Genomic DNA, 21,161 nt, shown 5'->3' on the forward strand with positions numbered 1-21,161 from the left:
TATTTTCCACATTGGGACACTTGGAACTAAAAGGTGGTGCTATTACCCATTATAGAGGATCAGCAGGTATAAACTGGGCTGTGCTGGGTATGTGGGCATATGGCCAAGGGACATAACATTGTTGATGCTTATCTGCTCTAAGAGCTTCTTTACCTGCCTCCTCTCACATTTCCCCTGCGCTTACTAAAACTGGAGCCTGCTGTCTCCAGGAATTTACTGAGCAGAGAAACCTTCCTCAGTGAAGAAACAGGTTAAGGCTTTTGCCCCTAGCTTCTTGCACTCATGGTCTAGGTTGGAATTTTAGCTTCATATTTTTTCCCTGCAGATTCCATCCACCACGGCCCCCTCCACCGAGTAATATCTAAAGCTCTCCCTCTCCAATGCCGACTTGAAAGCAAACCCTAGGTCAATCTAATTTATTGAATGTTTATTGAACGCAGTGGTGAGGGCTGCCAATTCAGAGATGCATGTTGCCTTGTCACTGAAGTCACCATCTTAAAAAAGGGGTAAAGTTTAGATGAGAAGGACAAGCAAAGTGCTATGAAAACCCAGAGAGGGGGCTGCATTTTGAGTGGGTCAGGGGGTGAGGTCACAGCAAGTTCCACTGATGGCAAAACACTGAGAAATGAAGACACTTTTTTCAAATGGCCACTGGAGGTGGATGAGAAGATAGAGCACTTGGGCCACAGAAAGAGCTTATGCAAAGTCATATAGTCGTGACAGTATATGCCGCTTTTAGGGTAAGTCACAAGACTGCAGTGACAGGTGATAAGTAATTGTTATAATTTTCTAATTTCATTTCAGGGAAAGAAAAGTGGGAAATGTAAGTATGGACTCATTATTTTAATTTTTAATTTTTAAAGCTCTACTGAGATATAATTGGTATACCAAAAAATTGCACACATTTAATGTAAACATCTTGATGAATTTGGATGCATGCATGGACTGGTTATTTTTAAATAATACTTTTGATGATTAATAGTATATACTGTAATTTGAATACATGCACATTTGTCTGGGCCAAGTGAAGATCTGTCAATAAAGTGCTTCTTACACTTTATCACTCTTGATAACTGTATAATCTTTGGATGCTTTTATTTCCCTTCACAATCTAGCAAGTTATTCAAAGTCAGCGAGAGGCTGTTTTAGAAAGAAATGAAATGATAAAACAACAAAGAAACAGAATTCTCAAGGAAAAACTAAAGGTGAGTTAACAGATTTCTGTGTGTATTTTTCTGCTTTTCAACCACTCAGATTTTTTTTATACATAAATTTTTATTAATTTTAATGGGGTGACATCAATAAATCAGGGTACATATATTCAAAGAAAACATGTCCAGGTTATCTTGTCATTCAATTATGTTGCATACCCATCACCCAAAGTCAGATTGTCCTCCGTCACCTTCTATCTAGTTTTCTTTGTGCCCCTCCTCCTCCCCCTCCCCCTCTCCCTCCTTCCCTCCCCCCCATAACCACCACACTCCTGTCCATGTCTCTTAGTGTTGTTTTTATGTCCCACCAATGTATGAAATCATGCAGTTCTTGTTTTTTTCTGATTTACTTATTTCACTCCGTATAATGTTATCAAGATCCCACCATTTTGTTGTAGATGATCCGATGTCATCATTTCTTATGGCTGAGTAGTATTCCATAGTGTATATGTGCCACATCTTCTTTATCCGGCCATATATATATATATATATATATATATATATATATATATTTTTTTTTTTTTTTATTTATTTATTTTTTATTTTTATTTTTTAATGTGATTAAAGCCTTTAAGCAAACTCTTGGCCAATACAACAAGAATCCATAAAAGAGTAGTGTCCTTAACATGTTCACCAAGTCCAAGTTGGCACCAACACCATTCCAAATCCCTGCGAATGCAACCCAACCCCAGTTCAGTCCATTAGGAGCTGTCACAAGGAGCAGGAGTCCAGAAAAAGTCTACATCCTGGAAAAGTCCGCGTGGCACTGGAATTGTTGTCACAATTCTATACTTTGCAGCTCACGTCCAAGTCCCAATGACCGCTGCTTCTAGCTGGTAATGATTCAGGTAGACTGGAAAAGCCATCTGCAGCATGTGTGGAGATGGAGCTTCTGTTCTCCTCTGCCTGGAGAGATGAGACCAGGGTGCTTTTCCCTGGAGCTCTGCAACTGTGGTGTGGTAAAGAGAACCTTGGGATACACTAAGCTGGATAGCAAAGGTAAATTCACAATAGAAGTTGGCAAAAGGGGGAGAGCTCTAAATTAGGAGTAGGTCCCAGCCTGAAATATGAGTGGGGCATTGAGGTAGGAGGAATTAAGGAAACACTATATATTGAACAAAGCTGCAGAAAATAGGACTGTCAACACCCACAACAGAGATCTTCGAGGGAAGAATAAAAAACCTGACTATTCAGGCATGACATAGTTAAGTGGTCCTTGTGCAAATGAGATCAGTTTACCTGCTTCTTAAAATAAATACCCTAGGCTCGTCCACAGTGTCGTAGATGGGGCCGACGGCCCTGGGCACCTTCAGCCTTCAGTGGCAAACCCCAGCATTCTGGGCAAGGTTAGGTCATAGGTGGCTGGAGCAGGGCTGATAGAGACTGAGCCCTCCCTTAGAGGAGCGAGGGGGAAGCCTACCTTCCAGTGTCCCTGTTTCCTCACAGCAAAGGCATGTAAGCCTGGCAGGCTTTAGCTCAATGACCTTCCTTTCCACTATTGAAGCAGGACCCAGATGGATTCCTATGAGACTTCTTTGGGGCGTTGGAGCCTTTAAGGGCATATCCAAAAGCTCAATCACTCAGATTTTGAGAAACAAATGTCTATTTGGTCTAGGGTAGTAGAAAAGGTAAAAATTTTGGAGTAGACAATTTGAACTTAACCTATTCCTATTGATCAATAGCTTTGTGACCTTGAGTGAATTACTATACTTCTCTGAGCCTCCATTTTCTCATTTGAAAAGTAGGAAATTATAATACCTCTTCTGATTGTTGGAAGAATTGAATGAGCATATGGTCTGCTGAGAGATATGTGCAGGTAAAATCAGGGATCACCATACAGTTTGAGGTGTGCTTGACAGGCAGTAACTCCTAGGGTGGTGTGGGAATACAGAAGGAAAATGCTCAAGTCTTGTTGGCATTCATGGAGGTGGTGTTGGGTAGGAGTTCAGGAAAAACTCTCAGCCTCTTGAGCAGAATTTTAAAGAACCAGTATCTTTTGTAAGGTGATGACAGAGGAAGAACATTTAAGATGGAGGGAAAAACATGATTGAAAAAGCCTGTTCTGTATGGTGAACTAGATGTAAGAAGTTAAAAATTGTTTTTAATTTATTGATTTTAGGGAGAGAGAAAAAGAGAGAGAGAGAGAGAGAGAGAACATCGATTTGATGGCCCACTTATTTATACATTCACTGGTTGATTCTTGTGTGTGCCCTGACCAGGTTTTGAACCTGTAACCTCGGTGTATTGGGATGACACTCTAACCCACTGAACTACCTGGCCGGGGCTTAGAGACAAGCAGTTTTGAATAGCACAGCAAAAGGTTATGCAGGAGTGTTGGAAGATAGGGCTTGAGCTGTATTTTTCAAGCTTGAGTAATCGTTCCGTGGGACACTTAGTGTTTTCTTAAATTATTTTTATTGTCTGTCACTGAAATAATTACAAACATAAAACTTCTTACTCTCACAGTCTCATACAACTATGAAACTGAAACCAATTTTCAGATAAAATATAAACAAAACAACCTAAGTGGTATATCAGCGTTAGTATAATGTGAATAGATGATATATGGTTTTGCTGAAACTAAATCTTCGGTGCTGAGTTTAATAGTAAAAACATATGGCCTTATGTCCATTGCAATATTTAATTGCTTCCTGTATCTCTACTTCAATTATATTCATGCAGAAAATGCCTGAATTACAATGTGGGATTGAAAATTTCAAAGCTTTTGTTTCTAATTCAGAATAATCAGACCTCATACTTAAGCCAAAGTCTTCTACCAAGCAATTCTTGAATGATGGTTTTAATGAGGCAATAACTCAGTAAACGGTTCTTATTCTCTTTGATCATTTTTGTGGCATTAAAATGTGCATTTTATGAGTACCTAATTGTGTTGTTTCTGGAAAAAGAAACATAAGACGTTTCAATACATAATTCACAACTGTATTTATTACCCTTGAATGTGGCAAATCCATGTGGGCAATGATACCTTAGCCTGGAGGGTGACTAGGATTCTGACTATTAGAGAGAAAGTTCTTTCGAGATCTGCACATAGCTAGGTGATGCTGTAATTATCCAACCACTTTATTTCAGTCTGAATTATTGTGAAATCTTTACCTGTACCGCAAGCTTTCATTTGGAAAAAATTTAATTTTAATTATAGAAAATAGGAGGCAGAGGCTAACTATTAAGTAGTCATTCATATAGATGTCCATGCTTATTTTTTAATTAGAAAAAAATCAAAATTAAGAAAAAATATTGCAAGAAAATCTATAGACCCTGAAATGTACATTGATAGATCTCAGTGTGGAAATATGTTTGCCCTTGAATATGTGAGAGTTAGAAGTACCAGCCTCCTGTGCAGTCAGATAATGTGCATGTAACTGCAGTCAGCCCCCTGCATGGACAGACCCCCAAAGTGAGGAGGAGACCCTTGAAAAGTGTGGGTTTGAATTGAGGTCAATTGAAAAAAAAATTCACATATGAGTGGACCCACACAGTTCAAATCCATATTCTTCAAGGGTCAAATGTACTATGCATTTTAGAAAGACTTTTCTCAGCAGTACAGAGAATGAAAGCTTGGAGGGAGGGTCAAGTGAAGATCAGATGTAGACAGACCATTTGGGAGGGTTAGTTAAGAATCTGAACTAGGCAGTCACTATAGGAACAGAGTAGAGTAGATATATTCAAGAGATGGTAGGGAGGCCAGATCCACAGGTCTGGATGACTAATTGTAGGTGGGCACTAAAAGAGGGCTGGGTTCTGACTTTCTCAGGCATGTCATCTGATCTGGTTATTATACAGCATTTTACCTTCGCTTTAGCACTCCTGTAAAGAAAACCTGCACTTCTCCTGTGTGTCTCTCCTTTACTGTCACTCAACTACTGCTCAAGTGTGGGGGCTCCTGAAAGCCTACCCAGCATGTCTAGTCCAACCCTGACTACCCGGGCTTCCACCTGACAGAGGTATGGACTTCCCCCTCTGCCGGGGGACTACTCATTTAGCCCTTTTCTATCTCTGCATCAAAAAGACCGACAACTCTCTACTGTGTTCTACCATCCCCAAATACCCGTGCGTGCCCATGCATGAGCACACGCGCATACGCACACTCTTTGTGTTTTTTTTTAATGAGATGAATGAAAGATTATGGAACAATATTTATGCATCATTCTAGTATGACTTCTCTGTGATGATGCTTTCTTTTTAATTGATTTAAATCTATTGTGTTTACATAGATTCAGGTGTCCCACCGAATACATCCTATGATGAGGCTTTTCTAATAAAAAAAAAATCCTCACTTGATTCTAAATTTCTTGACATTTAAAACCATCATTAGCTTAAACATTACTTCATATTTAAATGTGCATGATTACTCACTAACCACCCTGCTCAGAAATTTGCACTTTTACAGAAACTTTTCCCAATGTTGTGTTGTGTTGTGCTGATACATGTTTAACAACCAGCTCTCTATTTAAAAAAAAAAAAAAAAAAAAAAAAATCCCTGATTCATAGCGTTTGCCAATTCCCAGGGTGTAAATACTTCCACTATTGCCAGTTTCACACTACCAGTGTGATGCCCCTGAAGGCAGAGTTTGGAAGAGCTGGTACAGTTGGCTCTCAGCGCTGGTATAAGCTGCCTCCAGCACCTCACTTCTAGGGTTGTGCTTCTTTTTCCCAAAAGGATCCTGGTATTTTCCCCTCTCTGAACATTTAAGTATAACTCTATGTATTTTCTTTCAGAATTATTATTCAAACTCCCACTTTCTGTGCAGCAATTCATTTCTAAACAACTTCTGACCTTGTGAAGTGTGGACAGATAGAAACCCCTGACACGCAGGCTTCTGTCTTTCCCTATGGGGCCCACGTAAAATGAAAGTGAATGAGCTGAAGTTTGCGGAAGGCTCCCACGAGGCCTGTGCTTGTTTCCTCTGCCATGGCGGAGTCACTCTGTCCCCTGTGTGCCTCTCTCACTTCAGAGAAAACTGCCGACTGACTCCAAGGTTCTGGAAGGCTCAGATCTGGTGTACACAGTCAGCGCCCAGGAGTACTGGCAGCAGGCTCTTCTCGCTGAAGAGGAAACTGGTAATTATTTTTAAAAATCTCAATCACTGAAATTCTCGAGATTAAGCTTGGCCCTCCAAATTTCCTGCTGTAGAACTTTTTGTGCCATAAAATTTTTTTTCCAGCTGGCCACAATTTCTATACCTATTTGCAAATACATTTGTTTGTTTGTTTGTTTTCTCTTTCTCTCTGCATTTTTGTGATGCCTGAGACCACAATGCCTCTCTCCTCCAAATCTTACTATGAGTTGGTAAAGTTCAGTGATTTGGGTTAGTATCATATTTGGTTTGAGATTCTTCATGTACCGAGCTATGGGTATTGGCAGAATTTTCTGGGTGTCTATTATATGCTTTGTCTATCTGTGTGTGGAGGGGTGGAAGAGTAGAAGGTATGTCCCCTTCTTCATACCACTTCAAATCCAAATGAGAAGCTAATACTAAGCCATGTGCAAAGATCAAGGTAAAAATAAGGCTTAGTTCAATAATGCTAGGAGTACACAAACGTTCTGAGAACCCAGAGATCTGGGTGATTGGAATTCTCACCAGTGAAAACTGGTGAGTAGGCAGGATCTGAACTTGACTTTGATCTGAACTTAAAATGGCTTAACATGTGCATGTGTTTCACTAGACACGGATGAATGAAGGAGCAGAAGGTGTGAGATGTTCCCAGACACTGGAGAACTGCTTGAACAATTATAAAAGAAATAACCAGCACAGCATAGGCAAGAAATAGGCTAGGAACACTTCCATTTAAAGGAATAATGGAAGAACTAGTAGAGTGACATCTGTTATATTTTGACTAACCATGTGTTAGGGCTAAGATAAATTTCTAATCTGGAATCACAGCATAAGCTACTTTGATATTAAGCTTATTTGATACCGATGGGAAAACCCAGGGGACTGAAGAGCTGAGACTTAAAATGTCAGTACCTTCGGTTTTATAATTTGGGAAGTGCCAATTTTTAAAAGTCAGATTGCACTTTTCTACATGGTTTGTGTTATACCGCTAAAAAAAATACTGATAGTCATCGTTGCTGATTTACCATTCATTATTGCTGATCCTAGACCTGGGAAGAAGGTCCTCAGCGAGGTTGGTTTAGTGGGCACATAGCCCAATAGGACCCCAATGGTAGGTAAATCAGACTGACATCCTGATCCTTAGTTTCAATGAATTCTGTTTACTATGAACTCTGATCTTATAAAATTGTTTTTCCTGCCTGTGAATCCCAGAAATCCCCAAGTTAAGAGAATACATCAGGAAAAGGCTCTTGGACAAGAAGAGGAGGATGGTGACCAAGTATGTTACCGAAGCCTTTGGCCTGTTGCTCCTCACGGACAGTTTCAACTGCACAGGAAACCCACCGGTATGGCCACCCCTGGGGCTGTGTGCCTCCCACCCCGGCAGAACAATCCCTTTTACCAAGTCAGGAAGTTAGGATATTTTTCCTTTTCCTATCAAAGGGAGCTACTAAGCTCAGAGAACCTAAAGAGGACAAAAAGATAATTAGAGGGTTAAAATGATAACATTTGAGTAAAAAAGAATATATTTCTTGGGACAAATGGACTGGGAGGAAAAGGTAGAAATAGAGGCTACTTTCCCCTCTCCTGAGACTGGAATAAGACAGAATGTGTTCAGCATCAAGGGTCAACTGTATACAGGAAAACTTATGGCCCACAGCCTATAGCAACCTGTTTAGGAAACCAACCTTTTAGGGACAATACACAGCTCAGGAAGCCAGCAGTAGGAAGTTGGTCAGCTATCTCTACTAACAATCCAAGAAACTAAATAATGACTTCTGTAACAGCTTCCATAATCTTTATCCCTGCAACCAACTTAGGGCCAACCAGAGAAAGCCAAACACGCACTCTACAGAATCGCGTGGGATCCCTGCTTCTAGGTAGCTCACCTACAGCTTCCCTGTGCCTATGGCCCCGATGAGGGCAAACCTGAAGTCTTCCCACAACCTGCCTTTGAGTCTCTGCCAAGCGCCAGTGACAGTGGCTGACTGCCTTGCCATAGCGACTCTGAAAAAAGAGGCTTTGTGTGTTCTCATTTGGCTGGTGTTTATTTCCACGCTTGCTTCAACCATCAGATTTCTACAAGTTGTCTGACTTGTTGATATGCAGAACAGAAAGGGACAGAGAAAGTGGACCAGTAGTGCTCACTGAGAGGTCAAGGTCCTGAGACTGGGGGAAAGTGAGCCAGGGTGGCCCTGAGAAGGGGCAACGAGTGGCAGAAAGTGGAGACCTGGCTTCAATGGGAAAAGTAAGCAATGCCAGCTGTACATGGTTTAGATGCTACACAGTTTTGATCAAATGACCACATTTAAAAATTTTTTATGTACAACTGAATTATAGAGCAATCCACAAGTAAGAGTTATTGTCTTTTTATAAAATCATATCTCTTATGCCTTGTTTTGGTCTAGTTCTGAGAAAAGGACCCTCCTAGAAGCTGAAATGTTCTGATCTGTCTTTTGTTCTCTAAAATACTGAGGAAGGGATTGACCTTCTAACTTCCCAAAAAAGTTCTTCAGGGTGAAAGTTGCCTTCTTGCCCAGCAAAAGATTGCTTTTGGAAATGCTGATGGAAAACCAATCAGATGCAGGCTGTGTGTGGTGGGTTTATTTTACAAACACAGGGGGGAGGCATTTTGCAATCAGATTCGGATGGTGGCCCACGGGCTCTTCTCTGCTGACCCGGAGGGGCAGCCCTGTAGGACTCAGTGCCCTCCTGGCGACCGGACACCAGGCGACAGAGCACAGAAGAGGGGCTGGTTGGCACTTCTGTGATAACCTTTTAGGGGGAGTTGCCAGCAGCTTTCTTCAAAATTCTTTGGCCTTGGATATTGGTCTCAGCCTTAGGTTTTTTGATGGAAAGTTGGAAGGCAAGAGTTTTGTCAGTTCCTTTGCATTCTGAAAAATATCAAACCTAAAAATGTATGTGGCTGATCTTTTTTTTTAAAGGTTGTGCCTCAAAACAAACAAGCAAAAAAATTAGAGTTTGGTTAGTTAGTGATTAAATGAACAGCACTTCACTCGTTATTTTTAAAGAATCAATAGGAAGTTGATTATGACATCTCAACGTCAAGTAAGTCCTACATTTATTCAAAGTAGGTGCCAGACCTTCCCCCCCCCTTTTTTTACTGTTCTTTTATTTCTAGCCCTTTCCTTTCTTATCATTTTTTAAAATTTTATTTATTGATTTTAGAGAGAGAGAGAAAGAAAGAAAGAGGAACATTGATCTGTTCCTGTGTGTGCCCTGACCAGGGATCGAACCCATAACCTTTGTGTCTGGAGATGGCACTCTAACCAACCAGCTATCCAGCCAGGGCTTATCATTTGTTTGTTTGTTTTCAACATGGATTTGTTGAGAGTGAGACTTTGTAAGAATCCTGCTTATAGAACTTCTTTCTGTGACTTTGTTCTTATTTCATTTTGATCACTAGTCACAAATTCAAAAGAATCGAGAGGACACTATAAAAAAAAAAGTATGACTTATAGAATTCTTACTATGAAACTATGAAACATCCTCAAGACATGCCTAAAACTATAGTCTCCTTAAACTCTAAAGCTCATCAACTCTAGGACTCACAGAGGGTGGGAGTTTGAGGCTGTTTTCAGGATCATTCAGCCCTATTCATTTACTTCAAAGATGGCGCAGTCAAGATCCAGAGAAGCTAAGTCATCTGTTAAAGTCATACATCAATTCAAGAGCTATTTCTATCATCAAATTTGAAATAGACTTTATAAACCTACATGATCCCCAGGTCTCCAGGGCACTCATTCGCTCCATAAACATTTAGGGACTGCACTCTCTGTGCCAGGCCTTGGAATAAACAAAGATGAGGGACACAGTCTGTCCCTTCAGCAAATTCCAGTCCAGGGAAGACAATGGGATGAGAGAGACATAGCACAGCAGAAGTAATGCTGTGTTGCAGGGATGTACAAGATGCGACGGGAATGTAGGAAAGAGAGCCTCAGCTCTGCACAGGGAAGGGGTCTCATGTGAAGTGACTGGAAGGATGAGAAGGTGGGAATAGCATGTGCAAAGGCACAAGGTCGCAACAGAAATGACACTTTTAGGGAATGGTAGCAAGTTCAGGGGCAGCTACGTGGGAGGACATTTGGGACAAACAGAGCCTGTGGTATTGAAGTTGGTTACATCTTGACATGCTGAGCTAAAGAATGTGGCTTCTGTCTGCTGCAGAGCTCCCAGCGTTCTCACACAGGGAACAGATACTAGAGTACCCAGTTTGAACCTAAAGGCCAAGGTTGTCCCTGGTAATCCATCCCTTTTATTATTTGAATAGATATTTTCCTACCTGACTAGATTGGATTCTCCTTTGAAGAAGGGACCATGCATTTACATTAGGTCCTCTAGCTTTGTTACTCAAAGTGTGGTTCAGGCCTAGAAGATCAGCCTCACCTGGGGGCTTGCTAGAAATGCAGAATCCCAGGCCTTCAGATTTGAACAAGTTCTCTCGGTGTTTTGTATGCATGTTAAAGTTTGAAATACACTTGCCTCCAAACCCGCTTTGTGCACAAAGCCCATGAAACATTTGCTGGTTCAGATGTCACTGGAGAAATCTGTTTTAGTAACAGGTGGGTTTTTATTCGGATAGTTATTCCCCCAAGTCACCTGATGGATCATATGCCTAAAGTCAGTTGCAGGAGGCATGTCGTTGCTCTAGCCTCCAAACCCAAAAAGCTTAAGGAGGTTCAGGCACTGAGGGATGCCTTACTGGGATGATAGGAGAAGTCAACGGTGGGTGATTAGCTCAGGCTAAGTCAAGCTTAAAGGAAGCAAAGTTTGAGGGGGAAGTCCCTTTAGGAAGGGTGTGGCCTGATGCTCCTTGTGGCCCTGTCCCTAGAACGAATACTTGCTCGTGAGTGGCCTGCGGAGATTTGTGGAAGAGAAAGTCCAGCTACTAGAGAAGGCCATGGACCAGTGCTTTGCCCACATAGTATGGCCTCTTCAAGAAGGGGTCAGAAATGCCAGGACTTCCTACCGACGGATCCTTGGGGCGTGTCTGGTGGTAAGTGACCCTTTCCAGGGAAAAATCTGAGATGTTTGGGGAGGTTTTTCTGACCCCTCAGGTAAGGATTTGGTAGTCACCCGAGAGAAATTGATACTCAGATCTACAGGAATGGAAGGCATTGTAGAGTAGAGAGAAGGACAATAATATGCTATGACGTCAAAGGCCATGTTTAGCGAGCAGAATGAAGAGGAGCCAGGCGAGGGAGCAAAGAAAGGTTAGTCTGAGAGATCATAGGAAAAGGAAATTGTGTAATGCTTATTTTTTTATACTTATTTTTAGTGTAAAGATTTAGTGAAAACCAAGCAAGAATGACCACACATCAGTTGTTGAGATTATCAGATACTCCTGAGGGGTTAAGGAAAATTAGGGTAAGAAAAAGGCAATTGGATTTGGCCATTGAGAGTATCCATCAGTGACTGTGATAGGCAGCCTCCACGACGGCCCCAGAGAGCCTCACCTCCTGGTATTCCTGTCCTGTGGAGGCTCCTCCTTCACTGAATCTGACAGAGCTGGTCGCCGTGGGCAACAGAGTGCTGCAGAAGGGACAGTGTGTGACTAGGTCATCAAGGGCCACTGAAGCTTCAGTGTTGGTCTTCTGGACCACTCTCTCGGTGGGAAGCCAGACTCTCTGGGCTGAAATCAAGCAGCTGTGTGAAGAGGTCCACATGGAGAGGGGGCAAGGTCCCCCCAGCAATAGCCAGCACCACCTTCCCTGCCCTGTAATGAGCCTTCTTGGAAGGCTTCTCTAGCCCCAGTCCAGTGACCATAATTCTAGCTGACACTGGGCAGAACCTTATGGAGAAGCCCTGAGCCAGAACTGGCTAGCGTTGGAAAAGGCCATGTAGTACGTGTAGCCTTTTGACCCCCGCTTGGCCACATTAGAATGGGTTTTGGGCCTGGAACACTTCCTATCAGGAGATAAAGAGCCCACAGAGCCTGTGCTGGGCTTACTGCTTGTGCAGGTATAGTGTTCCTTGTTTCAGGCTCAGCGTGAACTCCTTTGTTCTGTTTAGAGCAGGCATCAAAGGGCCTCAGCCAAGCCCCCAGTTTTACATTTGTCTGGTCCATGGGGATGGGTTGGGTTCTTCTACTGCAGCCCAAAGTGGGCTGTGTGCAGCTACATCACCTGCATTGGCTGTGAAGCAGATGCGTTGGCCATGGGGGACCCAGGCATTGCAAGGGGCTGGCTGGATCTTGTGCACACTTTCCTTCCTCTTGCTGCAAGTAAGCGCTGTACCAGTTGAACCTGGTGTGCACAAGTGGTATACACTTGTTCTCAGTGACCTTAAATCATGCACTGGTCTCCTGTCTGCATGGCACTTATCTGCCTTTTAACTTTGGCCACACTGCCAGGCCAAAGTGAACTGGGAAACACCAGCCAGCCAACATCCATCTGAATTCCTGACCCACAGACTCTGTGAGCGATAATAAATGTTTATACTTGTTTTAAGCCACTAAGTTTGGGGTAATTTGCTTCAGAGCAATAGATAACTAAGTGACCCTGAGGAAAACTGTTTTCATATGAGAGTGAAAGATCCCAGATCACAAAAAGTAAATGAGCAAGTGGGTGCTGAGAAGGTGAAGGCATGAAGTGGAGACCACTCCTTTGAGACCACATACTTGTCAAAGGAAGGAGTATGTCAGCCATTTTCAGGCCTTCACTCCGTCTTCATTCCATGAAGTGTTCTCCTTCTCATCAGACCTTTAATGGCTTTTCTCTCTGTGACTATAAACATAACCAAGGTGTTCCTCTTTGATGAGCAACTTTCCTTTGGGATCAGAAATTTGGGCCAACATTTATATGCTAACATCACACCATTATGTAACACAGTAAAATAACCTAACTGTCTAATAACAAGAGAATAGTAAAATGACTTATGACATATCCACAGAATGTATTATGTGGTTATTCAAATATTTTTTTCAGAGTATTTACTATGAATTAAGGAAATGCTCATGTTATAATATTAAGTGAAAAGGAAAGAATATTAGATAGATAGAGAAATAGAGAGAGAGAGAGAGAGAGAGAGAATGAGAATGATTCCAATTGTGCCATAATACACAGCCATTCGCTTGAAAGATAACTCCCTTAAGATATGTATCATTGAATAGTGATCCCTAAGCCCTTTACAGAAATTTTGGTCAGTGCAAATATGCAAATGCATTTGTATTCTCTTTACTAAGGATCATCATCTATTAAATTTATTAATGTCTCTTAAAGCTCTAGCTTTATAATATTTTTTTCCTCTGACTTGTGAACTTATTTTTCTAGAAAATAAATACTACAAAGATATACAGATCAAACTGCATTTCATTAAATATTTAACAAAAGTATAAAAAATTGGACTGTGCTCACAAAAATCTGAAATAGATATTCCCAGTAGGGTCGTAGTACATTTTCTTTTAATAACTGCTCATTTAACAAATATTTATCAAGCAGTACTCATGCCCTTGCCAGATGGCAGGGACATCATCAGATGAGACTGCCTGATCTCAATGAGCTGATGGTCTAGTACAGGAGCCTAATGGGTAGACAGACAAATACAAAACTTATGGAGAAGAGTGGTGAGCAAAGTGAGCACAGGGCTCTTTGGAAACCCAGGAAAGGGGCACCTGACTGACTTAAGGCATGATGGCTGTTCTCTCTGTCTAGCTTAGTAATATGTTAAAAGATTATGCTGCTGCTACTGTGATTTTTGGTAATAGCCTTTGGCCAAAGGCCATGCAGTTCTGCTCCTGTGACATTCTAGTTAATGCTGACTAACTCTACTTATTGTTTACTTATCTAGAGGAGCAGAGGAAACCAAGGTTTTCACCAGACTCTGAAAGCTGTTTGCCTGAAAAATGGCGTCTTTGCCTCCAGGACTCTCGCAAGGATCGATCTGAACGAAGCTCTCACTCAGCCCATCTATGACCAGATTGATCCTGTCTTTGGAGGCATTTTTAGGTAAAGGATCTTTCATCTTGTTCCTCTGGGAACAAACATCTGAAGAATGTTGGGCCAGAGTCTCCTCCTTAAGAATTGGTACTTGGATTTGGAAGTGTAAAGAGTAGCTTGCAACTTGAGAAGGAAAGCTTACTCTCTGGCAGAGCACAAAAGCCTTCTTGGTTTGGTTTACTTAAAAATTTCCCGGGGTGACCTGGAGTGCAGATGGAGATGTTGCTTTCAGACTAATATTATGATTTCCAGTATTTTTCAAATATCTCCTACATGCAGCAGGGGATAAATTTTCTTATGGATCTAAGCCCAGGATAGGGTATTTTGGTTGGAGAGTCTGGAGTCAAGCAAACACATGGCCTTCATAAATTTCCCTGAATGCAAAAGAGAGAAGGGACTCACAGAGGACTCTGTGTTTGTTTTCAACATACTGCATGGTCACACACGTGGCGTGAGAGAGGGGTATGTGCCTTCATGGTGTCCCTTCCATGCTTCCTTGACCTCCAGCCCTTTTCTCCATCAGCAGAAACAGTCTCCTAATCTTCCTACCTCATGCCAGTCTCCCTCCTTTGCCCCTAGCATTTCACCTGGCTCACCATGGGCTGCTGCCAGAACCATTCTACCTTTGCTTGATTCTTACTTGGTGCCCCCCACCCCACCCCACCTTCCTCTGAACTCTTTTGGAATGATGCCATTCCACCTACAGCCCTCCCCTACCCGCCCACTCTTTACAAGTCTGTAGGATAAACTCCAAATTCCTTAGAATGGCACTCAAGACTTTCCACCTGCTTCCAGCTGGTCTTTCTGCTCTGTCCCCGAGCTATGGTCCAGTGTCCTCTGCTTCAGCCAGCCTGGAGGGGGACCAGAGAGCGACTGAGATGTACCAGGAACCATGCTAAGTACTTTGGATGTACAATTTCATCGCATCTTCCCAATAACCCTCTGAAGGGTTTCTGTCTTTTTGCAAGTGAGCAAACTGAGATTCACCCAAGGTCATCAGTAAAGAGCTAGGATTTCAAGCTTATGCCCTCTCCTCTACAACCTGCTGCTACTTATTCCTGGATATGCTGAAACGTCATTCACTATCTTGTGCCGATGGTGAATAACCCCTCCTTCTTTCCATTTCCCTAAATCTTCCCCATCTCTAAAGATATAGCTCAAGTCCCACCCTTTCATGTGGAAACAGCTGGGCAGTGGAAAGATTGAGTTTTGAGGTTAAACCAATCAGTGTCCAAAGTCTGGCTCTGTCACTTATTAGCTGTGTGGTTTTGATCACATCAGAAATCTCCTCTGAACCTCGGTTTTCTTACCTGTAAAATGGGCATCAGTACACAGATTTCATAGGTTTTGAGGTCAAGGGGCTGGTGCAGCACAGTGCCTGGCACATTATAGGAATATAATAACTATCAGGTCTTGTTCCCTGTAAAGCCAATAGCCACGGCCACCATCACAGCTACCTGGCCCATGCAGGTTCACATTTGATTCGAACAGACGGTAATGAAACAATGGAGCCAAGAACTGGTGGGCCATTAGCTTTAATCCTAGCTTGCACCCGGCAGGCAAGAAATATACACAGTGGGAAAACACTTCCCTTTCCATTCAGGGCTCCCAAAGCCACTAACTTATCCGAGTTTCCTAGAATCAAAGGTTTATACCTCACCAGTTTTATTCACCTCTGTTCCCCATCTCCTTCCTTCTCTCTGCACAAACTGGCTTCTCCTTCAGCACTCCACCATCTTGGCTGCCTCTCCTCTCCTCCACGTGGCCTTTTTCTGCTCTCCTCTCTAATGCTAATCTCAGGAACTGAGAGAGAGCAAGCTCCCAGTCTGCCCCATTTTATAGTGTAGAAATCAAAACCTTTAATCCAATATACAAACAAGGAAGTCTCTGATACAAAGTCACTTAGGGTTGGAAAGGCTTAGCCTTTTTTTTAAAAATTTTATTTATTCATTTTAGAGAGGAGAGAGAAAGGGAGAGAGAGAAGAGGGAGAGACAGAGAGAGAAGGTGGGGAGGAGCTGGAAGCATCAACTCCCATATGTGCCTTGACCAGACAAGCCCAGGGTTTCGAACCGGCGACCTCAGCATTTCCAGGTCGACGCTTTATCCACTGCGCCACCACAGGTCAGGCAGGAAAGGCTTAGTCTTAAAACTAAGCCTTAGGGTATAACGACCCTGCCTGCTTACAGCCTGTCCCCCACACCCAATGCAAACTATAAGTGAGTAAACCTATATATCATATTTACAAACTTATTTGACCAATATCCCCCTTCTCTTAAAAGTGAATAAAAGGTTACCAGCGAGTCTCCTCTTGGTTTTAGCCTCACTCACTATGGCCACTGTTATCTCTTAATATCCTATGTTGCTTTCTTATGTAGGGCTGGACCACCCACAGGCTCAGCTTTGATGCCTCACATAGATGCTTTCAAGCACTCTCTCCAGGAGAAAATGACAGAAATTGGGATAAGAAATGGTTGGAAATATGATAGCTACAAAAAAAGTTTCCTGATCCAGGAGGTAAGAGCCTTATACAGAGAAGAGAGCAGTGAGGTTGGGTAGTGGCTTTCTCCCCAGCAGGATTTTGGGGAGAATCCTGTCGCTCTGCTCCCCACTTGCTCCTCTGCAGTATTGGGGTCTTACAGCAGGAGCTGTGACATACACAACCCAGTGGGGTGGGGAGGGAGCAGTGGTCCTGAGACTGCTGTGGAGCTGGAGGACACACTCAGGCTTTGTCCACAGCCCACAGGAAACGCTGATGTCGTAAAGTACACTCGGTTCCCAGCAAGACTCTTCAAGGACTCCTTAAATGTTTAAAAATTTGAATCCGTCTGTAACATTTTCACTAACCTCTAGCATTTTTGCCAACATTATGAAATATTATCTGAAGCAGTGAAGCACAGAGAAGTATTACACTTTGCAGGTCATGTTTGAGTTCTGAGTAGTGAAAGCTTTCGATGGCGGCTCCTTTTCTTCTAGGCTGTCTGAGTCCCCAGGGCGGCTATTACAAAACGCTACATGCCTGGGGGGCTTAGAAACCACGCGATGTGCTTCTCACGGTTCTAAATGCTGGGAGATCAAGTCAAGGTGCAGGAGGTTTAGTATCTCATTGGGCCTGTGTCCTGGGTCAAAGATGGCTGTCTTTTTACTGTAACCTCCCGTGAGAGGGGCGAGGGAGCTCTCTAGAGCCTCTTCTCTAGGGGATAATCCCAACCATGCGAGCCCCACCTCGTGACCTCATTACCTCCCAGTGGGCCACCGCCTAATGCCATCACATTGGGGGTTAGGATTTCAATATATAAACAGGGGGAGGGGACACAAATATTTAGCCTATAGCATGAGCCTAGCCCAAATCACATAGCAACACTAGAGAAATAGCCCATTCTTCCCCCAAGGCCCCCCAAAAGGGCCTGTTTCAGCACCTTGTACTTGCCAGAGTTCAACTCAGCAAATATTTAACAGGATGTTTATAGGTGCCAGGCACAATGGGAAGCACTTTGGGTTATAAAGATGCTTAACCCGAAGTTCCTGCCAATGAGAGGCTCACAGTCTAGCTGTGGAGATGGGATGTGAACAGCCAGCTGTAATATAAGGCAGAGGGAATTATGACTATGAATGGGAACTGCTGGCCTATTTCTGTTGAAGGAATTGTCACACAGGGCCTTTTGTTAATGTGGATTCTCAGATAAGCGCCATCCTGGGAGGCCTGGAGGGTCACATCCTCAGAAGAAAGAGGAGGATCTATGAGTCTCTCAGCACCTCTGTTCAGAACGACCTGCAGCCCTGTTACGAAGGTGGGGTTCTGGGGGCAGTGTTCTGCCTCTTTCTGTGGCTGCTTTAGCATCCTTTTCTGCAGCTCCCTTCCCCGCACAGAACGTGTCCTCCTGCATCCTAAGACCCTGTAACACTCTTGGTCCACAGACGAAAACCAAATCATTGTAGGGCGTGGGAAAAGGTGATTCATGAGCCATTTTTATGTGTGTTGCCAGTTTGTTCTGCCCACCCTTTATCCCGACACCCTGCTGCCCCCCTCCACAAAGCATCATAGCTAGTTAAACTATAAAACCTAGAATCCAATTCTCATTCTTATTCTTTCAAGTATTTGTAAACTGACTTGATAGATTCTTCTCACTTTGGTGGTGCAGTTATTTTCTCTGGGAGGCAAGGGGTTGGAATTTTGTAAGCGTTTGCTTAATATACTCATTAGACTTTCCGAATAATTGATACATAAATATTGAGAGTGTTAATTTTTTTGTATCATGCTATTACACTATTTCCATCATATGGAAAATAGTGCTATGTATATAAATATCTGTGTGTGTGTATGTGTATGTATATATATGTATGTGTGCATATATATTGTTTGTTTGCTTGCCTTCCTTTCTGATGCTAAAGACTTCTAAGCCAAGTCCTTGCTGTGGTGGATGTAACTGGGACTATCATTTTTGCCAGAGGCTGCTCAGATCACTGGCAGAAAAGCATGTGAGAGGATGAAGGATGTCATCAGAAGAGGCGTGGACCGGCAGGTGGCCGAGGGCATGTTTGAAAGGGCACAAGAGAGGATGCAGCACCAGTTTCAGCAGCTGAAGGTATTCCATATCCACAGTCTGAATTCCAGGCCCACCAAGGCCCCCGGGGGAGTGGAGGAAGCCGGCACAGAAGACCAAAGAAGTGGTAGTTGTTTGGGCCAAGTGGAGCTTGGATGTCTTCTGCCCAGTGGGTCCAACCAGCCCATGGTGCCAGGAGAGGGGGCCAGCTGGGGCTGGGCAATCTTCTTTTACTGCCACTGCATGCTGGAGTCAGTCTCCTCTCTGGGGCCGTGACTTCAGAAATGCAGCCCCTCCAGCCCTCTCCTGCCTCTCTCCCCTTCGTAAGTCATCAGTAGAACTATAATATCTAGATGGGATCCTAACCTTTTCAGGTACATTAATTCATTTCATCTCCAGCAGTCTGTGAGGTAGGTCTAGTCGGCCCTCCATATCTGCAGGTTTCATGTCTACAGATACACCAACATGGACTGAAAATACTCAGGGAAAAACATACCAGAAAGTTCCAAAAAACAAAACTCGACTTTGCCGAGCACTACACTAAATCTATGTGAATGAAGTGATGTGTGGTGTACCCTGCTGTAGCCTATATGCAAATACTATGCCATTTTATGTAAGGGACTTGATTTTGGTATCTGTGTGTGTGTAAGGGGGAGTCATCCTAGATCCAGTGCCCCCGTGGATACTGAGAGATGACTGTACTATTATTGTTCTCATTTATTGGATTAGAAAACCGGGGCAGAAAGGTATAGCCACAGGCCACAGGGATTTGGGATGAAGTAATCAGGTTCCGCCATCTCCAAAAATAGTATAATCTCAAGATGGCTTAAAAAAATTTTTTTTTCAATGGTATCTTTTTTTTTTTTTTTAATGGTATCTTTTTTTTTTTTTTTTTATCATCTATTCTTTTTTTTTTTTTTTTTTTTTGCATTTTTCTGAAGCTGGAAACAGGGAGAGACAGTCAGACAGACTCCCGCATGCGCCCGACCGGGATCCACCCGGCACGCCCACCATGGGGCGACGCTCTGCCCACCAGGGGGCGATGCTTTGCCCATCCTGGGCGTCGCCATGTTGCGACCAGAGCCACTCTAGCGCCTGGGGCAGAGGCCACAGAGCCATCCCCAGCGCCCGGGCCATCTTTGCTCCAATGGAGCCTTGGCTGCAGGAGGGGAAGAGAGAGACAGAGAGGAAGGCGCGGCAGAGGGGTGGAGAAGCAAATGGGCGCTTCTCCTGTGTGCCCTGGCCGGGAATCGAACCCGGGTCCTCCGCACGCTAGGCCGACGCTCTACCGCTGAGCCAACCGGCCAGGGCCATGGTATCTTTTTTTTTTAATGTTGATTTTATTGATTTTAGAGAGAGGAAGAGAGAGGGGGAGAAAGAGGAATACAGGAACATCTATCTGTTCCTGTATGTGCCCTGACTGGGAATTGAACCAGCAACCTCTGTACTTCGGGATGATGCTCTAACCAACAGAGCTATCCGGCCAGGGCAAGATGGATGGTTTTTTTAAAAAAAAAAAATGAGGGAAATGTCTTATCTACATAAAACAGCAACAAATAAATGACAGTGAACTCTTATAGGTCAGCCACTTACAGTACCTATAGATTTAGGTTTGATTCTGGTTATCCTGGAAAGACAGTTTCTAAAAGTTTCCTCGAACCTAAGTTCTCTGTGTCTTTTTGCCTGCCATCCCCCTACCCAAGTAATAGAACTTCTTTGTTTTAGTCCAAGCCGCCGCTGGCCCCTGGTTATATGAGTTTCCAAATTCTTCTGCCTCAGTCCAGGCTTAGCTGACGCTCGCTTGACCTCCCGAGGAACCTGGCTAGTGGCTCTTCGTGTCCAATGTCCAACTCTGAACCAGCCTACCTCCTGAAACATCTCCAACCTGCTCTGCTTCTGCCCCCCCCCCCATTCCCACTGCAGTTTTGGAAAAATACATTTACCCACAATACAAAGCATGTAATTTCTCTTGGAGTAGTCTGGTTTACCAGCAGTAATTTACTTTCTGTTATTTAACATATTATCCTAGTCTACAAACACATGCAGAAACTGGCCAGACTATAGAGTCCAGTCCTCATTTGGTATGTAGAAATTGCCCTTCTAGTGCCCCAAGAAAGCAATCCCACTGAAAAAAAATGATTAGTACATTGACCATATACAAATCTCTCTTAAACGATGTAAGTGTAGGAAGTTGAAACTGGGCAAGATCACAGAGCATTCCCATTTCCTGATCTTATAGACAGAAAGCTGATGCCCAGAGGGCCCAAGTTACTAGCTCAGAGCTAGAGTGGAGCCTGGAGCTGAGGGTTTTAGGCCTTGAATATTGAAGAGAGGAGCCTGGTACTTGGAGTCAGAAAATTCAGGTTCAAAACTAA

General features: G+C 43.2%; 1 protein-coding gene across 6 annotated transcripts in view; it reads left to right on the top strand.

Moving 5' to 3' along the window:
• Positions 1 to 21,161, top strand: part of NUGGC (nuclear GTPase, germinal center associated) — a 58,220-nt gene that overhangs the window by 33,176 nt on the left and 3,883 nt on the right. For all 6 annotated transcript variants that reach the window (XM_066360955.1, XM_066360954.1, XM_066360953.1 and 3 more), the window contains 9 exons: positions 805 to 823; positions 1,116 to 1,205; positions 6,185 to 6,290; positions 7,499 to 7,632; positions 11,139 to 11,303; positions 14,096 to 14,253; positions 16,621 to 16,759; positions 17,925 to 18,033; positions 18,692 to 18,828. In XM_066360955.1, the coding sequence (XP_066217052.1) occupies positions 805 to 823; positions 1,116 to 1,205; positions 6,185 to 6,290; positions 7,499 to 7,632; positions 11,139 to 11,303; positions 14,096 to 14,253; positions 16,621 to 16,759; positions 17,925 to 18,033; positions 18,692 to 18,828 (1,057 nt within the window). The remainder of the gene's footprint in view (positions 1 to 804; positions 824 to 1,115; positions 1,206 to 6,184; positions 6,291 to 7,498; positions 7,633 to 11,138; positions 11,304 to 14,095; positions 14,254 to 16,620; positions 16,760 to 17,924; positions 18,034 to 18,691; positions 18,829 to 21,161) is intronic.

This window comes from Saccopteryx leptura, chromosome 1, assembly GCF_036850995.1.
Source record: "Saccopteryx leptura isolate mSacLep1 chromosome 1, mSacLep1_pri_phased_curated, whole genome shotgun sequence".
In the NCBI taxonomy this organism is placed as follows: domain Eukaryota; kingdom Metazoa; phylum Chordata; class Mammalia; order Chiroptera; family Emballonuridae; genus Saccopteryx; species Saccopteryx leptura.